This window comes from Leucoraja erinacea, chromosome 16 (assembly GCF_028641065.1).
Source record: "Leucoraja erinacea ecotype New England chromosome 16, Leri_hhj_1, whole genome shotgun sequence".
Lineage (NCBI taxonomy): Eukaryota > Metazoa > Chordata > Chondrichthyes > Rajiformes > Rajidae > Leucoraja > Leucoraja erinaceus.
The window spans coordinates 25018588-25040765 of NC_073392.1; the positions used below are offsets into that span (position 1 = coordinate 25018588).

General features: G+C 52.2%; 1 protein-coding gene across 3 annotated transcripts in view; it reads left to right on the plus strand.

The window, feature by feature from the left end:
• Positions 1-22178, plus strand: part of LOC129704658 (sodium- and chloride-dependent taurine transporter-like) — a 45523-nt gene that overhangs the window by 17693 nt on the left and 5652 nt on the right. For all 3 annotated transcript variants that reach the window (XM_055647933.1, XM_055647934.1, XM_055647932.1), the window contains 7 exons: positions 7705-7839; positions 9290-9524; positions 14559-14691; positions 15502-15636; positions 18172-18275; positions 18680-18804; positions 19685-19797. In XM_055647933.1, coding sequence (XP_055503908.1) covers positions 7705-7839; positions 9290-9524; positions 14559-14691; positions 15502-15636; positions 18172-18275; positions 18680-18804; positions 19685-19797 — 980 coding nt within the window. The remainder of the gene's footprint in view (positions 1-7704; positions 7840-9289; positions 9525-14558; positions 14692-15501; positions 15637-18171; positions 18276-18679; positions 18805-19684; positions 19798-22178) is intronic.

A 22178-nucleotide genomic window follows, 5' to 3' on the forward strand; every position in this document is an offset into this window, starting at 1 on the left:
ATCTTTCGGATGTGACAGGAAACCGGGGCACTCGGCGGAAACCCACACGGTCACAGGGAGAACGGGCAATTTCCGCATAGGCTGCACCCGAGGTCAGGATCGAACTCTGATCTCTGGCGCAGTGAGGCAGCGGCTCTAACCGCTGCACCACTGAGCCACTTCTGGTCGCAGCACAGTCATACAAGAGAGAAACAGCTACTTCCCCACTGTTATCAGACTTCCCATAAGCTAAGGTGTAGTCCCAATCTCCCAACCTACCGCATTGTGGACTTGCACTTTTTCCCTGTAACTGTAACACTATAACACTGTAACACTATATTCCACACTCTGGCATTTTTGTCTTTGCACTGCCTGTTGTACTTGTGTGAGGTTTGATTGTACTCGCGTATGGGATGATTTGACTAGATAACACAAAGACAAAGTTTGTTGCTGTATCTTGGTACACATGGCATGATATACCAAAAGCCCTATGGCCCACCATGTTAATGCTGACTATTCAGCTTCCCCTTACACTAATCCAATTTACCAGCACTTGGGCCACAGACTGGAATGTTTTGAAGAATCCAATATTCACCTAGACTTGAAACATATGCCCTCGAGTTCTTGATTCCCCTACCCTGGGAAAAATACTGTGAATTCCCACTTTCTATTCCTCTCATGATTCTATGCATATCTAAAAATCCTGCACTCCAAGGCCTGCCCAAAAATCCTGCACATCCTAGCCTGCCCAACCTCTCCCTGTTGCTGAGGCCTGGCCTGGCAACATCCTCCTATTTTCTGCACTCTTTCCAGCTTAATGGCATCTATCCAATAGCTTTTGTGTGATCAAACTGAACACTATTACAGCGACAGACCCGTCCCCACCAGTGCTGTACTCCAGTGTTATACAGAGACAGACCCGTCTCCACTGTACCCCAGTGTTATACACCGACAGACCCATCTTCACCGATAGCCCATCGCTTGAGCTCAGTGTGACTGGACTGGATTCCGGGTTTATTGATCAGCAGTTTCCATCCAGTTCATGCAGATGATTAGGGATTGATTTCTAAGTCTGAGCTGGTGACCAGCGGCACCTATGGCTGGGGCAGTGGATGAGACTCCCTCCGGTCAAACTGACCCCGTCCGGCTGCCCCCACCCTCTCCGGACTCCACATGATTTTATACACCTCTATAAGATCACCTTGTTCTCGGTTCCCCTACTCTGGACAAGAGACTGTGTTTACCCAATCTATTCCTCTCATGATTTTGAACATTAATTTCTACACGATTCCCCCACCATCCTCCTGTGCTCTAAGAAATAAGAGTCCTAGCCTACTCAACCTCTCCCTCCAGCTAAGACACTCCAGACCTGGCGGCATCCTTGTAAACCTCTACTATTTCCAGCTTGACAACATTCCTCCCACAACCAGTGTCTGGTGTTCTCATTTCACTATGGGCTCCACCACGTGATCCTGATTCTGCACACCAGGACTTGGATCCTGCCGGCTATTAATCTCCTGTGGACAGCAACCACTCCCAGCTCCCTCCCAGCACAGCCTGTCACGAAACAAAGGAGCGGTCGGTCATCTGCGATACACCTCCCCCGCTGTGGCCCAGACTGGGGAACTATACGCATAACACAGCACAGTCCAGCACAGCAACAGACCCTTCAGCCCACAATGTCTGTGCCCAACATGACGCCAATCTCTGCCTGCACGTGATTCCCTGCATATCCGTGTGCCTATCTAAAAGCCTCTTAAACGCCACTATTGTATCTGCCTCCACCACCACCCCTGGCAGCGTGTTCCAGGCCCCCCCCCCCACTGCCCGTTGTGTTAAAAGAAAAACTTGCCCCGCACATCCCCTCTCACCTGAAAGCTATGCCCTCTAGTCTTTGACAGTGTGAAAACAAGCCCTTTGCCCCACCCAGTTCACACCGACCAGCGATCACCCCATCCACTAGCACTGTCCTACATATTAGAGGCAGTTTACAGTTTTATCAAAGCCAAACCTTCGATAGGTTAACCAGGTTCAACCTACAAACCCTCACGTCTTTGGGACATGGGTGGAAACCGGAGCACCCGGCGAAAACCCACGCGGTCACGGGGTACAAACTCCATACAGATAGCACCCGTAGTCAGGATTGAACCTGGGTCTCTGGCGCTGGGAGGCAGCGATCATTGGCCGTGCCACTGGACCACTCTCCATTCCTTCCATGCTGTATCGCCAAACTCAATCTTCCCAGCTTACACTTACACCTCTATGAGATCTCCTCTCGGCCTGCGCTGTGAGGGGTGAAGTCATTGGGAGGTCTTGATTAAACTGGAACAAACTCCATCCACCTGCCTTGATGCCTGACACAGTGCTGGCTCTTTGTGCTGCCCTGGTCTCAGGTTACAGCCCAGAGGCACAATAGGGGCCTACGCGCACACACGCACACACACACACACATACCAGCTTTCTGCTCACCACCTCCCACTGCCTACAGAAGTACCAACCTGTGGACAAGTTTCCTCTTCGCCCCTCCCCTCGCCCTCCTCTCTCTCTCCTCCCCCACCCTCTCCTCTCTCTCTCCCCCCTCCCCTTGCTGCCCCCCCACCCCCCACACCACTCCCTCCGCTCCCCCACCGCCCTCCCCTTTCATTCTGCAGTGATTTATCACACTGAGGGCTGTTGACCTTGGGAGGTGGTGTCTCCAGTATGTAGTCACATTCTGACGGAGCCACCACTCCCAGTCACCACCGGTCCATGCTGACATGAGGGCCAGCCTGTGGGAGTCAGCCTGTGCGCGGGGAGAGACACACTGACTTGTCTGCTGGGCGCAGACTTCCCTCGGACTCCCACGACCTTCTTCACATCTGCGCATCAGTGTAGTTTAGATTACTATTGTCACCTGTACCTCAGTACACATGAAATTATTTTTGTTGCGCGCTATCCAGTCAGCGGAAAGACTATACATGATTACAATCAAGCCGTCCACAGTGCTCAGATACAGGATGAAGGGTTTAATATTTAATGCAAGGTAAAGTCTGATTAAAGATAGTCCAAGGGTCTCCAAAGAGGTACATTACTGTTATTTGTTTTTTAGCATTATTGATTATTATATTCAGCAGGCTGAGGGGCAAATAAAGTGGTTTAGGTTATTTATTGTCACATGTATCGAGGTACAGTGAAAAGCTTTGTTTTGTATGCTATCCAAATAGGTCAGGTGTACTATACATAAATACAATTAATTCAAACTCAAGTACAATAGGTCGAGCAAAGGGGAAGATACAGAGTGCAGAATATAGTTCTCAGCATTGTAGTGCATCAGTTCCAGAGTCCAATGTCCACAATGGGGTAGAGATGAATCGGACAGCACCCTAGCTTATGGGAAGGACCATTCAGAAACCTGTTAACAGAGGGGAAGAAGCTGTTCCTGAGACTGGTGGTACGCACTTTCATACTTATGTACCTTCTGCCCGGACGGGAGTGGGGAGAAGAAGGAATGACGGGGGTGGGACATCTTTGATTATGTTCACAGCGTGAAGTGTAGATGGAGTTGATGGTGGGGAGTCTGGTCTGTGTGTAGATAAGGTGAATATACAGAATCTTATACCCAGGGGAGGGGAATCAAGATCCAGAGGGCGTAAATTTAAGGTGAGAGGGGAATGATTTCATAGAAACCTGAGGGGCAACTTTTTCGCACAGAGATGGCGGGTTTATGAAATGAGCTGCCAGAGGAGGTGATTGAGGCAGGTTCGATAACAATATTTGAAAGCCATTTGGACAGATACATGGACAGGAAAGGTTGAGAGAGATATATGGACTAAACACAAGCAGATGGGACTAGTGTAGATGGAGTATCTTGCTTGGTTGGCATGGGCAAGTTGGGCCGAAGGGCCTGTTTCCATGCTGTATGACTATGACTCTTAATATCCAGTCCATTGTATTTGAGCTTGGGTCTTGGTTAGGCCAATCATATAGCAGTCTGACTACTGTCCCCATCTCAGCACGGTGGCGCAGCGGTAGAGCTGCGGCCTTACAGCGCCAGAGACCCGGGTTTGATCCTGACTACGAATGCTGTCTGTACGGAGTTTGCACGTTCTCCCGGTTTTCTTCGGGTGTTCCGGTTTTCACCCTCGCTCCAAAGACGAGCAGGTTTGTAGGCTAGTTGACTTTGATAAAAATAGAAAATTGTCCCTAGTGTGTGGGATAGTACCAGTGGACAGGGTGATCGCTGGTCGGCGTAGACTGAGTAGGCTGAAGGGCCTGTTTCCGCACAGTTTCTCTAAATTGAACTAAGTGTGGAATCGCAGCATGAGTCGTCCTGGAGCAGCGATGAGTCATTTAGGTTGTTTACTGCGACATGGAATGCATGGCTGTGCAGAATGTCTCCACATCCTCTCCACATTTCTCTGAGGCTGACCTGCACCCTGTTCCCTTTTCCAGCTACTCCTGCATGGGGGCATGCGATGGGGGGGGGGGAGGTTGCAGTGTGACGTGCGTGTGAGCTGCGGGCCGAGCTGCCGGCTCTCGTCATAGTGACGACGCAGCTGGCATTGTGTCCTTGACAGTGCAACGGCAAGGGTAGCCAGCTAAATATAGGAGCGCGTCCTCCCTCCGCATGGCTGCAAGGGGCTGATGCTGTCGCCGTTCCCTCAGGCCCTGCGCATCGGCCTCCTGCCCCAGGTGCAGAGAGAGCCCCAGGGTGGGGAAATCATGTCTCCGAGGAAGGGGTTTGCAGTGTAGTGACAGAGAGAGAGATACACACACGCACACTCATAGGCATGCGCGCGCACACACACACACAGATGTGCACACAGGCACACGTATTCAGAGACGCACACACACACGGAAATACAGACACACGCACTCACATACACAAAGGCGCATGCACACATACGCATACCCACATGCATACACAGAGACACACGCATGCACACATGGAGAAGCACATACACAGAAATAGAGACACATACAGAGACACACTGATACAAACACACATGCAGATGCACAGAGACACGCAGAGACAAATACACACTTACGCAGACGCACACATGCAGTCTGTGTCTGCCCCCCCCCCACCGCTCCTGCGTTACCCCACTACTAGGGGGAGCTTCCTCGGCTGCATGTGAAGCTTTGGAAAAACAATGTAGGTGCTATATATTAAAATACAGGTTATTTGAATTGAATTTGCATGAAAGTGGGTGACATTAAGAATATAGGACCTAATTAGGTTTAGCGTAGAGATACAGCATGGAAGCAGGCTCTTCAGAGATTGTTGCCAACTTGTAGCTTTGAATACACAAATCCTCCCAACACAAAGGCTTATACTATCATCGCTCTCCCTCCACTCCCTCCCTCTCTCTCCTCCTCCCTCTCCCTCTCTCCCTCTGGTTCTTTCCCTCTCTCCCTCTCACTCTTTCCCTCTCTGGCACTCTCTCTCTCTGTCTCTCACGCACACATCACCAAACTTGGTGTTAGATTCCATCAACAAAACATTTCTGATTTTTTTTTTGTTTTATTGTGATTTAAAACAAAAAGATGATAAAGTTCGCAGAAAGACTCTGCGGCACAGAACCATGGAAAGTTATAAAAAGTAGTTAATAATTGTGGGTCGAGGCTCCTCCTCGGAGCACAGTGACCCTGAGTTTGTTGCCGTTAAGATTATGCGCTCCAGGGATGAAAGTGAGTCATTTGGATTTCTGTAAAGCATTTCCTGAGCCCCGACTTTAATGAACTCAAGGTTAAGTTTATAGGAAAACAAATTAAATATATATTTGTATACCTTTGGGAGAGGAACTTTTAATGTATTGTGTATGTGTCTGGCCTGCTTCCATTTGCTTATCACATCGTGCTGTTTAACGGTGCAGTGACTGCAGACAAAACAGAGTGAAGTTTAACTCTCGGTTGCTGTTGGTCAGGGTACAGACGGTAGAGCGTGTACATACGTGACCTTCCCGTGGCTCTGCGCGGCGTGCACCGTGATAACGCTGATGTGGCTGGCAGCCGCTCAGCGGCGCCGCTGAGGCAAGGCCTCCGTCAGCTACAGACGTCCAACGCTAATTCTGTTCCCAAACAAAGCCAGATAACGCCTTTATCTCAGGCAGGGCGCAGGGAGAGGTGAAGGGTTGGTGGTTGCAGAAGCCACCCGCACTCGGGACGCGGAGTGGAGCAGCGCGGCGCAGGAAAAGGCCCAGTGTCCGTGCCCAATATGATGCCACGTTCAACTGATCTCCCCTGCCTGCACGTGATCCATATCTCGCTTAGTCACAGAGTCATACAGAACAGTTACAGCCCAACTTGCCCCTTCCGAACAAGAATGACCGAGAACAAAGTGAAGACAATACACTTCTCTGTAGAGCTAAACCTGGCCCCCCCACCTGCCCACATTTGGCCCATGTCCCTCGAAGCCTTTTTACGAAAGATGTCATAAGCCGGAAAGAATGCAGAGGAGATCCATGACAATGATGTCAGGACTCAATGGTCTGAGCTACAGGGAGAGATTGCGCAGGCTAGGATTTTGTTCTCAGGAGGCTGAGGGGTGATCTCATAGGGTTGTATAAAATCATAAGGGGAATAGATGGGGTGAATGCACAGTCTTTTACCCAGAGTGGGGAAATCAAGAACCAGAGGGTATTTGTTTAAGGTGAGAGGGAAAAGATTTAATAGGAATCTGGGGGGACATTTTTTTTGCCAGAGGGAGGTAGTTATAGTCGATGCTATAACAACATTTAAAAGATTTTTGAACAGGTACATGGATAGGAAAGGTTTAGAGAGACATGGGCCAAACGCAGGCAGATGCAACTATCTTAGATGGAGCATGTTGGTCAGTATGGACGTTGGACAATAGGCAGAGCAAAGGGGAAGATACAGAGTGCAGAATATGGTTCTCAACATTGTAGTGCATCAGTTCCAGAGACAGTGTCCGCAATGGGGTGAATCAGACAGTGCGATAACTCATGGAAGGAATGTTCAGAAGCCTGATTAAAGCAGGGAAGAAGCTGTTCCTGAGTCTGGTGGTGCGTGCTTTCAAGTTTCTGTACCTTCTGGCAGACGGGAGCGGGGAGAAGAAGGAAAGGGACAACAGTCTATGGCGTTGATGGTGGGGAGTGTGGCCTGTGTGCAGAGTGTAGATAGAGTGAATGCACACAGCCTTTTACCCAGTGTAGGGGAAACAAGACCAAAGGAAATAGGTTTCAGGTGAGAGGGGGAAGATTTAATAGGAACCTGCGGGGCAACTATTTCCACACAGACGGTGGTGGGTGAATGAAGGAGCACATGTGTCCTGTTTCCATGTTGCATTTTGCTGTGACTCTGCCTCCACACTCACTCCAGTGTTTGGACACTAATTCAGGGTTTGTGTATCAAACCCTTGGCCAGTGTTAATGCGGCACTAAGCTGGCAGCTGTATAGCCGCTGCCTCACAGTGCCAGAGACCCAAGTTCGATTCTGACTACGGAAGCTGACTGCACGGAGTTTATATGTTCAACCCTGTGGGTTTATTCTGGGTGCTCCTGTTTCCTCCCACACTCCAAAGACGTGTAGGTTAACTGGCTTTGGTAAAAAAATTGCAAATTGCCCCTCGTGTGTTGGATAGTGCTAGTGTACGGGGTGATCGCTGGTCGGTGCGGTCTCAGTGGGCTGAACTACCTGTTTCCATGCTATACCTCTAAAGGCCATAAATCTATATTCTGTAATTAAACGTGTATCATTGGTGATCCGTCTCTCTTCCCTCTCCAGGTGCTTTCCTTATCCCATATGTTATCTTTCTGATCGGTGGAGGACTGCCGGTGTTTTTCCTGGAGGTTGCTGTGGGTCAGTACACTTCGCAGGGAGGCATCACCTGCTGGGAGAAGCTCTGCCCCATCTTCTCTGGTGAGTGGGTGGGCCCGACACAGGCCACAGCTTCAGGGGGAGGGGTGGGGGGGGATACAAGGCATTGCTGGGGTTCAGGTTACAGAGTACAGTTGCCACTCTTAGGGAAATGTTGAGGTAACGGGCAGCGTTGGCATTATGGGGCAGTGTTGGGGTTCAGCTCCAGAGCTGGGCAGCACATTGGGGTTCAGGGCTGGTGCTGGGGTTCAGGGTCGGTGTTGGGGTTCAGGGCCGGTGCTGGGGTTCAGGGCCGGTGCTGGGGTTCAGGGCCGGTGCTGGGGTTCAGGGTCGGTGCTGGGGTTCAGGGTCGGTGCTGGGGTTCAGGGCCGGTGTTGGGGTTCAGGGCCGGTGCTGGGGTTCAGGGCCGGTGCTGTGGTTCAGGGTTGGGGTTCAGGGCCGGTGCTGGGGTTCAGGGCCGGTGCTGGGGTTCAGGGCCGGTGCTGTGGTTCAGGGTTGGGGTTCAGGGCCGGTGCTGGGGTTCAGGGCCGGTGCTGGGGTTCAGGGCCGGTGCTGGGGTTCAGGGTTGGGGTTCAGGGCTGGTGCTGGGGTTCAGGGCCGGTGCTGGGGTTCAGGGTTGGGGTTCAGGGCCGGTGCTGGGGTTCAGGGCCGGTGCTGGGGTTCAGGGCCGGTGCTGGGGTTCAGGGCCGGTGCTGTGGTTCAGGGTTGGGGTTCAGGGCCGGTGCTGGGGTTCAGGGCCGGTGCTGGGGTTCAGGGCCGGTGCTGGGGGTTCAGGGCCGGTGCTGGGGTTCAGGGCCGGTGCTGTGGTTCAGGGTTGGGGTTCAGGGCCGGTGCTGGGGTTCGGGGCCGGTGCTGGGGGTTCGGGGCCGGTGCTGGGGTTCAGGGCCGGTGTTGGGGTTCGGTGCTGGGGTTCGGGTGCTGGGGTTCAGGGCCGGTGCTGGGGTTCAGGGCCGGTGCTGGGGTTCAGGGCCGGTGCTGGGGTTCAGGGTCGGTGCTGGGGTTCAGGTCGGTGCTGGGGTTCAGGGCCGGTGCTGGGGTTCAGGGCCGGTGCTGGGGTTCAGGGCCGGTGCTGGGGTTCAGGGCCGGTGCTGGGGTTCAGGGCGGTGCTGCTGGGGTTCAGGGCCCGGTGCTGGGTGCTGGGGTTCAGGGGTGCTGGGGTTCAGGGTCGTGCTGGGGTTCAGGGCCGGTGCTGGGGTTCAGGGCCGGTGCTGGGGTTCAGGGCCGGTGCTGGGGTTCAGGGCCGGTGCTGGGGTTCAGGGCCGGTGCTGGGGTTCAGGGCCGGTGCTGGGGTTCAGGGCTGGGGTTCAGGGTCGGTGCTGGGGTTCAGGGTCGGTGCTGTGGTTCAGGGTTGGGGTTCAGGGCCGGTGCTGGGGTTCAGGGCCGGTGCTGGGGTTCAGGGTCGGTGCTGGGGTTCAGGGCTGGTGTTGGGGCAGTACGTTGTGGTTCAGGGCCATTCCCCTGTGTTGATGGGTTTGCTGTGTGTGTGTCGCAGGGATCGGCTGTGCCTCGGTCGTGATCGTATCACTGTTGAACGTCTACTACATTGTGATCCTCGCCTGGGGGATCTACTACCTCTTCCAGACCTTCCAGAGCGATCTGCCCTGGGCTCGCTGCGGCCACAGTTGGAACACTGAACACTGCATCGAGGACCGGCTGAGGAAGAACCTCTCGCTGTGTGTCGGCTGTAACTTCACCAACTTCACCTCTCCCGTGACTGAATTCTGGGAGTAAGGAAGCCAGTGTTGCGTTGCCCCCGGCGTTACCCTCACTGTGTGTGGTGGACATCCCAGAGCTGCCTCCGAGGCTGCTCTCCCTGGGTCAATGTGGCTGCCCCTTGACCTCACCGCCCCATGACCTCTTGGCCCTTAAACGTCACTGCCCTTTGACCGTTTTGTCCTTGAACCTTGCTGTCCCTTGACCTGGTTGCCCATTGGCCTTGTTGCACCTTGACCTCGGCCCCATTTGACCTCAGCCCTCTTTGACCTTGTAGCCCTTTGACCTCGTACCCCTTTGACCTTTTCTCCTTGACCTCGCCGCACAATGTGGCCTGCCCCTCAACCATGCCGCCTTGACCTCTTCACCCATTGACCTCATTGCCTCTTGACCTCTGCCCCAATCTTCACCCCCTCGACCTTGCCATTCCTCGAGCCTCGACCCCCTGACCCCGACCAGGCAATGAACCAGAGCCCTTCTCCGACCCTCCAGGAAGGGCCAGCACAGGCCGATGAGCCGAATGGCGTCATTCCCGCCTCCTTCTGTGGCGGTCCTGGCGGGGTCAGGTATGGGGTCTCTAGTTACCCCCATCACACTGCCTTCCTCCCCTCCCACCCCTCTCCCACATTCTCACTCTTCCCATCCCACCCGATGTTCTGAAACATTCCCAGCTCATCGGCTGCTCTGTTGACCAGGCAGGTAGTTAAACACCACCTGCCATCCCTTGGCCCACCTCCCCAACTGACCAAGAACTCAGACATCCTCCTCACCGTCCACTGCACCACCAACGTTGGTGTCATCTGCTAATTTACTAACGACGTTATCTACATAGCTGTGCAAATCGTTAGTGTGGATAACAAACCAGACTGGACCCAGTTCCCCACTGCTCTCAAGCCACCAAACAGAACATCTACACATTGAGTCCTTACTCCAAGCCGGTTTTGAATCCAGTCGGCTAACTTACCCTGGATTCCAAGCCGCATAATCTTCCAGGGCGGCACAGTGATGCAGCGGGTAGAGCTGCTGGCTCACAGACCTGGGTTTTGACCCTGACCTTGGGTGCTGTCTGAGAGGAGTTCTCCTGTGACCGCGTCGCGTGGCTTTCCTCCGGGTGCTCCGGTTTCCTCCCACATCCCAAAGACGTGCGGGCTTGTAGGTTAATTGGCTTCTGTAAATTACCCCCTAGTGTGTAGGGAGTGGATGAGAAAGTGGGACAACGTTGAATTAGGGTGAACAGGTGATCGATGATCAGCATGGACTTGATGGGCTGAAGGGCCTGTTTCCACACTGCATCTCCAAACAAAATTTAAAACTAAAACTAAGGACTAGCTAACAGTGTGAGAGCTTGTCAAAGGCCGTGCTAAACTCCATATAGACAACGTCTACTGCCCTGCTCTTGTCAATCTTCTTGGGGACCTCTTCACAAAATGTGAGACCTGGTTTCCCACGCACTGTTCTGATGAAGCGTCCACTGTTTTTTTTCTCTGTGGATGCTGCCTGACCTGCTGTGCCTCTGGTTTTATATCAGATCTTCAACATCTGTAGTGTGTTTGCTTTACTTACTGAAAATTCTCAACCCCTCCGTCCCGCTTAACATCTCACTCGATCCTGGACCTTCTCCGGTTCCAGCCCCCCCCTCCCCCCGATCTTCCCAAATCTTCCTTCGGCTTTCTGGATGCCGGGCTCTGGAAGCCTCTGCCCCTCTCTGGGACCTCTGCATTCTCGTAAACCCTGCACCTTCTCCAAGAACGTTGCTCATCCCAATGGAGGCCGTGGTGGTCCTCTGGGGAAGGAACCTGTGATGTCTCACCGTCAACATCTGACGTCTCGCTGTGTTAAACTTCTCCTTTGAAAGGGCGTACCATCCAAAATGTTCCTGCCTCCCCCCACCCCCCGTTACAACCTGACCCAACTTCACAACCTCTGCGTCCGGCCCGCCCTTCCTGCAAGGATCCCAGCATTTTCCAACCTCTCCCTCCGTCCGGCACATCGTTGCTGGGACCGCTGCGCCTAGCGTGGCCTCCGGCATAGACTGCGTGAGCTTTGAGCTCCCCAGCCACACACTGGACTCCTCCAGCAAAGTTAGCCCAGTGGTTAAGTTACTGGGCCAGTGTTCAGTCCGAAGCTCTGATCCAGAGACAAGTGTTCAAATCCCACCAAGGGCGGCATAGCGGTAGAGTTGCAGCCTCACAGTGCCAGAGACCCGGGTTCGATCGCGACTATGGGTGCTGTCTGTACCTTCTCCCTTTGACCACGTGGGTTTTCTCCGGGTGCTCCAATTTCCTCCCACATTCCAAATTGTAAATTACCCCTAGTGTAAAGGATAGTGCTAGTGTACGGGGTGATTGCTGCTTGAAGGTTGGGGCGGATATAGTGGGGCCGAATGGCCTGATTCCGCGTTGTATCTCTAAGGTCTCTAACGCTCTTCCCCCTCTCCAGCAAACGTCCATCGTATCCAGTTGTCCCTCCATCCCCTGCGGGGATCCAGCCTGTGTTACTCCTTCCTTCCACCATCCCATCCCCTCCTTATGAGCCACAGAAGCCCCAGCTCAATCTCCATTACAGAGCAAAAGTAGTCATCGCTCCAGTTAATGTTCCTCACCCCAACCAGACAAGGAAATGTTCACGAGGCAACTGCCTCTCTGTGTCTTCACACACTCACATGCTCACACTATCTCTCACACTCACCCACACACACCCACACCCACACTCACCCAAACACGCGCACACACACACTCTCACCCACACTCACCCAAACACGCGCACACACACACACACACACACTCTCACCCACACACACTCTCACACATTCACAAACACTTTCTCACGCTGTCTCTCACACTCTCTGTCTCTCTCCCCCACTACCCCCTCCCCCATCAACGTCTCATTCTCCATTTCTGCTTCCTTTCACTTCTCTCTTTCGACTTCCCGTTTTCTCTTTCCCTCATCATCACCCTTCCGCTCTCACTTCTCTCATTCTCTTCCTCTCTCCTCTCTCCCATTCTCAAATTATCTCTCCTTCATTTATCTTTCTCCTGCCCTCATGCTTTCTCTTTCTCCCCTTTCTAACGCATTCTACCTCCCTCTCTCTCTTTTTAATCTTTTTCTCATTCCCTCCCCCTCTCTATCTCTCTCCATCTTTCTCTCTCTCTCTCTCCATTTCTTTCTCTCTCCCCTGCTCACTTTCTCTCTCTCTCTCCATCTCTCTGTCCTGCTCATTCGTTCTCTCCATCTCTTTCCCTCTGTCCTTCCCACTCACCCACTCACCTCTGTCACATGGTGGGCCGGAGTGAGTCAGGTAAGGGTCGGGACTGTATACCCCCCGTGTACGATGGATGGACTTGCTGTACTCTCTCGGCCAATTTTCCGGAACAGTCCAGGGAAGAGGGCGGCCAGATTCCGCCGGGTTTCTGAGGGATTGTTACCATTGATATCCCAGCACATTGACAGGCAGAGACACGGGCCCTGTCCGGCTGAGTCACTGACCTCTAAACAATCCTGTCCTCTCACACACTGCCCAAATCTCTCTCCCCTTTCTCTTTACAGATGTGACTGAACCAATCCAGCTGTTCTTCTTTTATGTCAGGCTTTACATGTCTTGCAGGGTGAGGGGTTGTGCTTCTGTTGGAGTGGGGAGTGACAGGGGGAGCAAGGAATAGAGAGACCCTGTCTCTATCTAACGCCCAATGTCCCTGCCCCGGGTGTGTGTGTGTGCTGGGACAGGGTAGAGGGATCTTCACTCTGCTTCTGACCTGGGCTGCCCTTACCCTGAGAGTGTACTGTCCACAACATTTCTGACCTATTCCGTGGCAGTTTTTAAATTAAGATGCACATTTTAGGTAAGTCTGTTATGTGAATGTTGGAGAAGGGGGCAGGAGAGATTCACCAGGATGTCACCTGGGCTTGCAGGCTTGAGTTACAGGGAGAGGTTGGATCGGCTGGGACTTTGTTCTCTGGAGAGTAGCAGGCTGAGGGGTGACCTTGTTGAGGTGTACAAGATCATGACGGGCACAGATAAAGTGAACGCTCAGTCTTTTCCCCCAGGGTAGAGGATTCTAAAACTAGAGGGCACAGGATTAAGGTGAGAGGGGAGAGATTTAAGAGGGATTTCACTCAGAGGGTAGTCCATATCTGGAACGAGCTGCCAGAGGAAGCTATAGAAGCGGATAGATACCATTACAGCTTCTGAAAGACATATAGGACACGAAAGGGTTTAGTGGGATATCAATGGTATTTATTTATGGGCCAAATAGAGAGGATATGGGCCAAATGCAGGCAAATGGGACACCCAGAATACCAACTGGGTCGGCACGGACAAGGTGGGCCGAGGGCCTGTTTCCGTGCTGTACGGCTCTGTGACTCTGCATCAACTTGTGTTCTGCCTGTTATTTTGCAGAGCTGTGCCCGTGGGGCCCCTGTATTACACGGGCCCTCGCCCCATACTGTGGGAGGGTGCCCAAGGCAACAGTGCGTGACCACCAACCCCTACAGGACAGCAGCTAAACGCACCCCCTGTCCCGGCCAGCCTTGTTGCTCCGTCCCCCTGGCTGTGCGGAGCAGGGCGGGCTCCCTGTCCAGGGACCCGGAACTCCCTCTCGGAGCTTGTTTGACCCAAAGGTAGCCCTTGGTTATTTTGCTGTTTGCCGTTTGCCGAACGTTCTTGCATGCCAGCCCCCTGTCCCCGGCCAGAGCCGGCCTCTGCTGCTTCAGTCACTGCCTGGCACAGCGGGCAGTGGCTCCAGCTGACACCCGCAGTGCCCAGTGCCACCCCCACACCACTAACGCACACCCTCTCTCTCCCCCCTCCACACTCTCCTCTCCCCTCCCCCCTCCTCCTCTATCTCCCCCCTTCACCCTCTCCTCCCCCTCTCCCTTTCCCCAACCCCTCCCCCTCCCTCCCCTCTGCCCTCTCTCCCCCTACTCGATCTCCACTTCCTTTCCCTCCCTTACTCCATCTCCCCCCTCCCTTTCCCCACCCTGCCCCCTCCTCTCCCCTCTCTCTGTCCCTTCATGACCCTACCCTACCCCCCTCCCCCTCTCTCCTGCAGGCGGAAGGTTCTGGGCTTGTCGCCGGGGATCGAAGATATTGGGGAGTTGAAGTGGGAGCTGGCACTATGCCTGCTTGCCGCCTGGGTCATCTGCTTCTTCTGCATCTGGAAGGGAGTGCGATCCACCGGGAAGGTGAGTGGCGTCAGGAGGCGGGCAATGATCCTGGAGTGGGGATGGGGGGGGGGGGGGGGGGCAGGAGTGATTCACCAGGACGTTACCTGGGCTTGTGGGCTTGAGTTACAGGGAGAGGTGGATAGGCTGGGAGTTTGTTCTTTGGAGCGTAGGAGGATTGAGGGGTGACCTTGTTGAGGTGTACAGTTTAGTTTATTATTGTCACATGTACCGAGGTACAGTGAAAATCCTTTTGTTGCGTGTTCTTCAGTACTTTTATTTGATTCAGACTTTTATTTGATTCCAATCGAGCCGACCACAGTATACAGATACAGGAGTAAGGGAATAGCGTTTAGTGCAAGATAAAGTCCAGTAAAGTCCGATTAAAGATAGTCTTGAGATACACGGTGTTGGGGAGGGAGTTCCAGGACGGACGCCATGATGACTAGGGCACAGAGAGATGGCGTAACTCAGTGGGTCAGGCAGCATCTCTGGAGAACATGGATAGGCGACGTTTCAGATCGGGACCCTTCAGATGTCAACCACGTTCTTTCTGTCCATGTTTTTTCAGAGATGCTGCCTGACCGCTAAGTTACTCCAGCACTTTGTGTCTTTTTTGACCCTGGGGTTCATCTGGTGGTCCCCACTGCCCTTGTCATTTGGGGCGGGTTGGGAGGGGGGGGGGGGGGGGGGGGGGGCGGGTGGGTTGGAGGTGCGGTCGGGAGAACCTGGGTGGACGGTGCTGGAGGGGGAGACTGTTGGGTGGGGGGAGGATATCCGATGACTGATGATGCCTAAGCTGATGCCTCTTTCTCTCCCACCTCCCACCAGGTTGTCTATATCACCGCAACCTTCCCCTTCCTGATGCTGCTGGTGTTGCTCATTCGAGGAGTCACGCTGCCAGGTGCAGCTCAGGGAATCAAGTTTTACCTGTACCCTGATATGTCAAGGCTGGGTGACCCGCAGGTGAGTGGCCGGCATAGGCAGGACGTACAAGGTGGACCCTGAAACCATCAGACCACCCTAATCAAACATGGTGGTGCCCACGCCCGTCATGGCCGCCCTGCCCACACCCATCATGGCCAACCTGCTCACACCCGTCTTGGCCGCCCTGCCCACACCCGTCATGGCCGCCCTGCCCACACCCATCATGGCCAACCTGCTCACACCCAGGGCTGCCAACATTCGGTGAGGGGTGAGAGTGAGAAATTGTGAGGGAGTTCAGCGACCGAGGGGGAAGGGTGTGGGAGGGGGGGTGTCCCCCCCCTCCCACGGTAGGAAGCTTTCGCATTTTTCAGCTTGAAATTGTGCAATCTGGTGCATACTGTATCGAGTTTAACTTACAATTGATGCGACATTTATGCTTCAAAATGGATTATGTATGAATAAGGTTAGGCTAAATTACATTCCTAATTACATTGCACAGTAGAGCCAGGCTCTGATGACCTTAGTATATTCATGTATGGAATGACCTTAGTATATTCATGTATGGAAATCAGATTATAATTCATGCTCTTATGCATATATATAGAGAAACAAAAACATAGAAACAAGGCAAGAGGAGTCAGACTTCCATCACCGTTCTCCACAAATAAATCAACCTTACACTTTGACTATAGAAACAAGATGAAAATAATGCCACATATTCAACCGTATATGGTTGAATGAAATTAAGATATATATGTATACCATATATATGGAAACGGGTCCTTCGGCCCACCGAATCAACACCGACCAGCAATCCATCATACACCAGTTGTATCCTACACGCCAAGGACAATTTACAGAAGCCAATTAACCTACAAACCTGCACATCTTTCAGATGTATGAGAAACTGGAATTTCCACAGAAAACCATGTGGTCATAAGGAGAATGTACAAATACTGTATAGACAGAACCAGTTGTCAGGATCAAATCTAGGTCTGTGGTGCTGTAAGGCAGCAACTCTACCGCTGCGCCACCGTGCCACCCCATTAATTTTTTTTTCTGTAATATATTTATTATGGTGTCACGTCAATAAAGATGAACACATGATTCTGATTTCTGCCCTCAGTTGGATAACACACATCTCCAGTCTTTGTGTTTTATGGCTGGTTTTCAACCTTTCATTCTGAAGGTCTCGACCCGAAACATCACCTATTATTTCTCTCCAGTGATGCTGCCTGTTCTGCTGAGTTATTCCAGCTTTTAGTATCTATCTTCAGTTTAAACCACCATCTGCAGTTCCTTCTTACACTCTTTGATAAGCGAAACAGGTCATATTCTCATAATATTATTCACCTCAACTAAGTCTTTTCTTCACCGTTGCTGCAGAGAATACAATCCCAGTTATCAAATCTTTCTTCAAATTGAAACAAAAATTCCAGCCCTGCCAATATGTTCATAAATCGCCCCTGGATCCTCTCCAGAGCAATCACACCCTTTCTACAGTGTGTCATAGTCTTACAGCATGGAAACAGGCCCTTCATCCCAACTTGTCCATGCAGATCAACATGCCCCATCTTATCTGCATTTGGCACAAATCCCTTTAAACCTTGTGTGTGTTAGGTTGTGTGTGAGAGTGTGGGTCAGTGAAGTGGCGACAACATGCAGAGTGAGCGGAGACTCTCTCTCCCCCCCCCCCTCTGCGGGAATGCGGCCGGCCCAGGTGCTCTGTGTCTAGCTGGAGTCCGGGGGAAGTGAGGGACAGTGACCCGGGGGTCGGGCATCGGAGCGGAACCTTAGCCCGAGGGCACCGACGCCCTCACTCACCCGGTCCACTCCTGGCTCTGGGCCGGGGTTAAAACTCCATGGGTTGTGGACAGAGCGACCTACTGACACAGCCGCTGGAGGTGAGGGTGGGAGGTGTGAGCGATGCCTCAGGGGGGAGGGAGGGGGGTCGGTGCTGGGACCAGCGCCGTGTCTCACCTATCACACCATCTGCACGGGAATGTGAATGCGGGCGAGGCAGCATCTATAGAGCGGTAGACAAAAATGCTGGAGAAATGCTTGAGTCTGAAGAAGGGTCAAAGTCAGACATAGATGCTGCCTCACCCGCTGAGTTTCTCCAGCATTTCTGTCTACATTGTCATTTTAAATAGTGTACGATGGGCTTAAGCCGAATTGCTCGTTCTTTACTGGGAACCCGCCGACAAAAAACTATTCTCATTGGTGAGTGCGGAGGAGTGTGGCTTTATTTATTTATATATATTTAAAAATATTTTTTTGAGTGTGAGAACTTCTGTCGTCAGCGTGAGAGCGTGAGAATTTTGTCAAATGCGTGAGAGTTGGCCGCCCTGCCACACCCATCATGGCCGCCCTGCCACACCCATCATGGCCGCCCTGCCACACCCATCATGGCCGCCCTGCCACACCCATCATGGCCGTCTTGCCACACCCATTATGGCTGCCCTGCCCACACCTGACCTGTGTCCTACACTCTGCCCCCTCTCCCATCCCGACCCCGAAGCAACTACCCTCTTTCTCACCCCATCTCTCTCTCTCTGTACCTCTTTCCCCCAGGTCTGGATCGATGCAGGAACACAGATCTTCTTCTCCTATGCAATCTGTTTAGGCGCTATGACATCCCTGGGGAGCTACAACAAGTACAAGTACAACTGCTACCGGTGAGGCCACGGGCGGGGAGGGGAGGGAAGGAGTAGTATTGGGGAGATGGGGTGGTAGGATACGGTAGGGGGTTAGTGGAGGGCAAATAGGGGTGGCGGAGGGGAGAGGGTGGGGTTCAGGAAAGCGAGGGAGTGGTGGAGTTGGGGTGAAGGTAGGGGGAGGAGATCCACTGGGGACAGTGGTGGGGGGGAGGGAATGATGGGAATTTAGTGGAGGGGAGAAGAGGGTATGGAACGGGGAGGACGTGGGGTGGGATTTTGGGGGGCAGTGTGGAGGGATGACTGCAGTTGGGGAGATATGAGGAATGGGGCACTAACACCAGTCTGCACTCTGCTCCCTTCCCCCTGCCCTCTTCCCGCTGCTCCCTGCTCCTTGCCTCCTGCTGCCTGCATTCTGCCCCCAGGGACTGCATGCTCTTGGGATGTCTGAACAGCGGCACCAGCTTTGTCTCGGGCTTTGCCATCTTCTCCATCCTCGGTTTCATGGCCCAAGAACAAGGGGTGAACATTGAGGATGTCGCCGAGTCAGGTAACGGGGAGACGGGGCCTTGGGGGGGAGAGACCGGACATTGTCCCCAGGGTGGGGGGTACAACCTGGTCACCACCCGCTCCTTCCTAGTCACACGGCACGAAACAGGCCCTTCCGCCCAACCACTCCATACCACCCCAGTCCCAGGAGAATTGGGACGGAGACAAAGATTGGCAAAGGGTTTCTGTTCAGTTTACAGACCACACACTGCCACACACACTCATGCACAAACGCACACACACGCACTTGTGCACGCACACACACACACTCGTGCACAAACACACTGCCGAACACATGCACAAACACACACACTCGTGCACAAACACACACTCACACACTCGTGCACGCACACGTACACACACACTCCCACACACTCATGCACAAACGCACACTCGCGCTCACACACTCACACACTTGCGTACACACACACACATGTTCACTCACATGTTCAAACACATTTCCACACACACTCCCATGCTCACGCACACACGTTCAAGCACACACACGCTCACACTATCGCACACGCACACACACTCTCACACGCACGCTCACATACACGCACGCTCACACACACGCACACACACACTCTCACACACACACGCACGCTCACACACACACACACGCTCACACACTCTCACACGCACACACACACACACACACACACACACACGCTCACACACTCACACACTCACACACACACACACACACACACACACACACACACACACACACACACACACACACACACACACACACACACAGATTGCGCGGTGATTCGGTTGTATTTTTTTGTACTGGGTCAGTAATATTTATCAATTAATGCCTCTCATTTCTCCCCCCTTCCCCCCCCCCCCCCCTTCTCTGCGTTGCTTTGCTGCAGGTCCTGGCCTGGCCTTCATCGCCTACCCCAAGGCAGTGAGCATGATGCCCTGGCCCACGTTCTGGGCTGTCTTATTTTTCGTTATGCTCCTACTTCTTGGATTGGACAGCCAGGTCAGTTTGCGCCAAATCCCTTGTGGTTTTTTACGGGGGTGGGGTCCCCCCCTCTCTCTGTCTCTAGCTCTCTCCCTCTCTCTCTCTGTCTCTGTCTGTCCCTCTCTCTCCCTCCACTCCTCATTCTCTCCCTCCTTCTTTCGCTCTCTCTCTCTCTCTCTCTCTCCTTCTCCCTCTCCACCTCCCCCTCCTCCTCCCTCCCTCGCTCTGTCCCCTCAGAAACATGGAGAATAGGAGCAGGAGAAGGCCATTCGGTCCTTCAAGCCAGCACTGCCATTCACTGCGGTCATGGCTGATCATCCACAATCAGTAACCTATGCCTGTCTGCTCCCAAATATCCCTCGATTCCACTAGCCCCTAGAGCTCTATCTAACTCTCTTAAATCCATCCAGTGCATTGGCCTCTATTTCCTTCTGTGGCAGAGAATTCCACAAATTCACAACTCTCTGGGTGAAAAAGTTTTTTTCTCATCTCAGTTTTAAATGGCTTCTGCTTTATTCTTAGACTGTGGCCCCTGGTTCTGGACTACCCCAACATTGGGAACATTGTGCATCTAGCTTGTCCAGTCCTTTAATAATTGTATACGTTTCTATAAGATATCTTCTCATCCTTCTAAACTCCAGTGAATACAAGCCTAGTCTTTCCAATCTTTCCTCATATCACAGTCCCGCCACCCCGGGGAGTAACGTCGTGAACGTACGCTGCACTCCGTCAATAGCAAGAATATCCTTCCTCAAATTAGCAGACAATACTCTAGGTGTGATCTCACCAGGGCCCTGTACAACTACAGAAGGACATCTTTGCTCCTACTGTAGTGGCAAATGTCCAACTTTTCCAGTGGCCATGACTACACAGGTGGTGATCTTACACAGACCAAATAGAACAGATCTTCCAGTTGTTTGTCCAGTATAATTGCTCGTTTATTGAAATAGTTGTACAAACAAAGAGATGGGCGTACCAGGTTTTCCTTGTTCTGCATACAAGTTGTAGCTGGCTGTTCGCCCCGGTCTGGTGACTATGTTCTCCACCCCTGTGTCTGTCACTTCCTGTTCCCTATGCCTATATATATATATATATATATATATATATACATATATATATATATATATATGTATGTATGCGTCTCCACATATATATATTATATGTATATGTATGTATATGTGTGTGTGTAATATATATATATATATATATATATATTATAATATATATATACGCCACTCTGTGCGTTTAATGACCGCATCCAAATGTCCAAAATAATACTGCAAGATATATCTAGCCAACAGTAGCTAGCCTAAACAGAAATGGCTCCTACACCTACACCTATACTCAAACCCCTCCCTTTTTCTCTCACGGGGAGAGTGTTGACTCCTCCTCTCAAGAACTCACTGTGGCTTTCCACCATTGTGGGATTCATTGCCACAGACGGCTGTGGAGGCCAAGTCAATGGGTATTTTTAAAGTGGAGATTGACAGATTCTTGATCAGTTGGGATTATGGGGAGAAGGCAGGAGAATGGGGTTGAGAGGGAAAGATAGATCAGCTATGATTGAATGGCGGAGTAGACTTGATGGGCTGAATGGTCTAATTCTGCTCCTGTGTGTCTTATGGTTGTGGCTCCAGAGAGCACAGACTGTGGCGGTGGTGAGTCCCCTCCCCTCACCCCCGACTCCAACATGCACCCCCTCCCCCTGCACACAGGGTCCGGGGGGGAAGGGGAAGGATAGAGGTGATGGGGGAGGGAGTAGTCAGGAGGGGAAAAGCCGAATGCACTCATTGGCCTTTTGGCCTTCATTGCGATAGGATTTGAGTTTAGGAGCAAGGAGGTCCTACTGCAGTTGTACAGGACCCTAGTGAAACCACACCTGGAGTATTGTGTGCAATTTAGGTCTCCTAATTTGAGGAAGAACGTTGTTATTGAGGCAATGCAGCATTGGTTCACCAGGTTAATTCCCGGGATGGCGGGACTGTCATTTGCTGAAAGAATGGAACGCCTGCGCTTATATACTCTGGAACTTAGAAGGATGAGAGGATATCTTATTGAAACATACAAGATTATTAAGGGATTGGACACACTAGAGGCAGGAAACGTGTTCAATTGAGGCAATGCAGCATAGGTTCACCAGGTTAATTGCCAGGATGGCGGGACTGATATATGGTGAAAGAATGGGTCGACTGGGCTTGTATTCGCTGGAATTTAGGATGAGAGGGGATCTTATAGAAACATAAAATTCTTAGAGAATTGGACAGATGTAGGAAAATGTTCCCGATGTTGGGGGAGTCCCAGTTTAAGAATAAGGGGGTAGGCCATTTAGGACTTAGATGAGGAAAAACGTTTTCACCCAAAGAGTTGTGAATTTGTGGAATTCTCTACCACAGTAGACA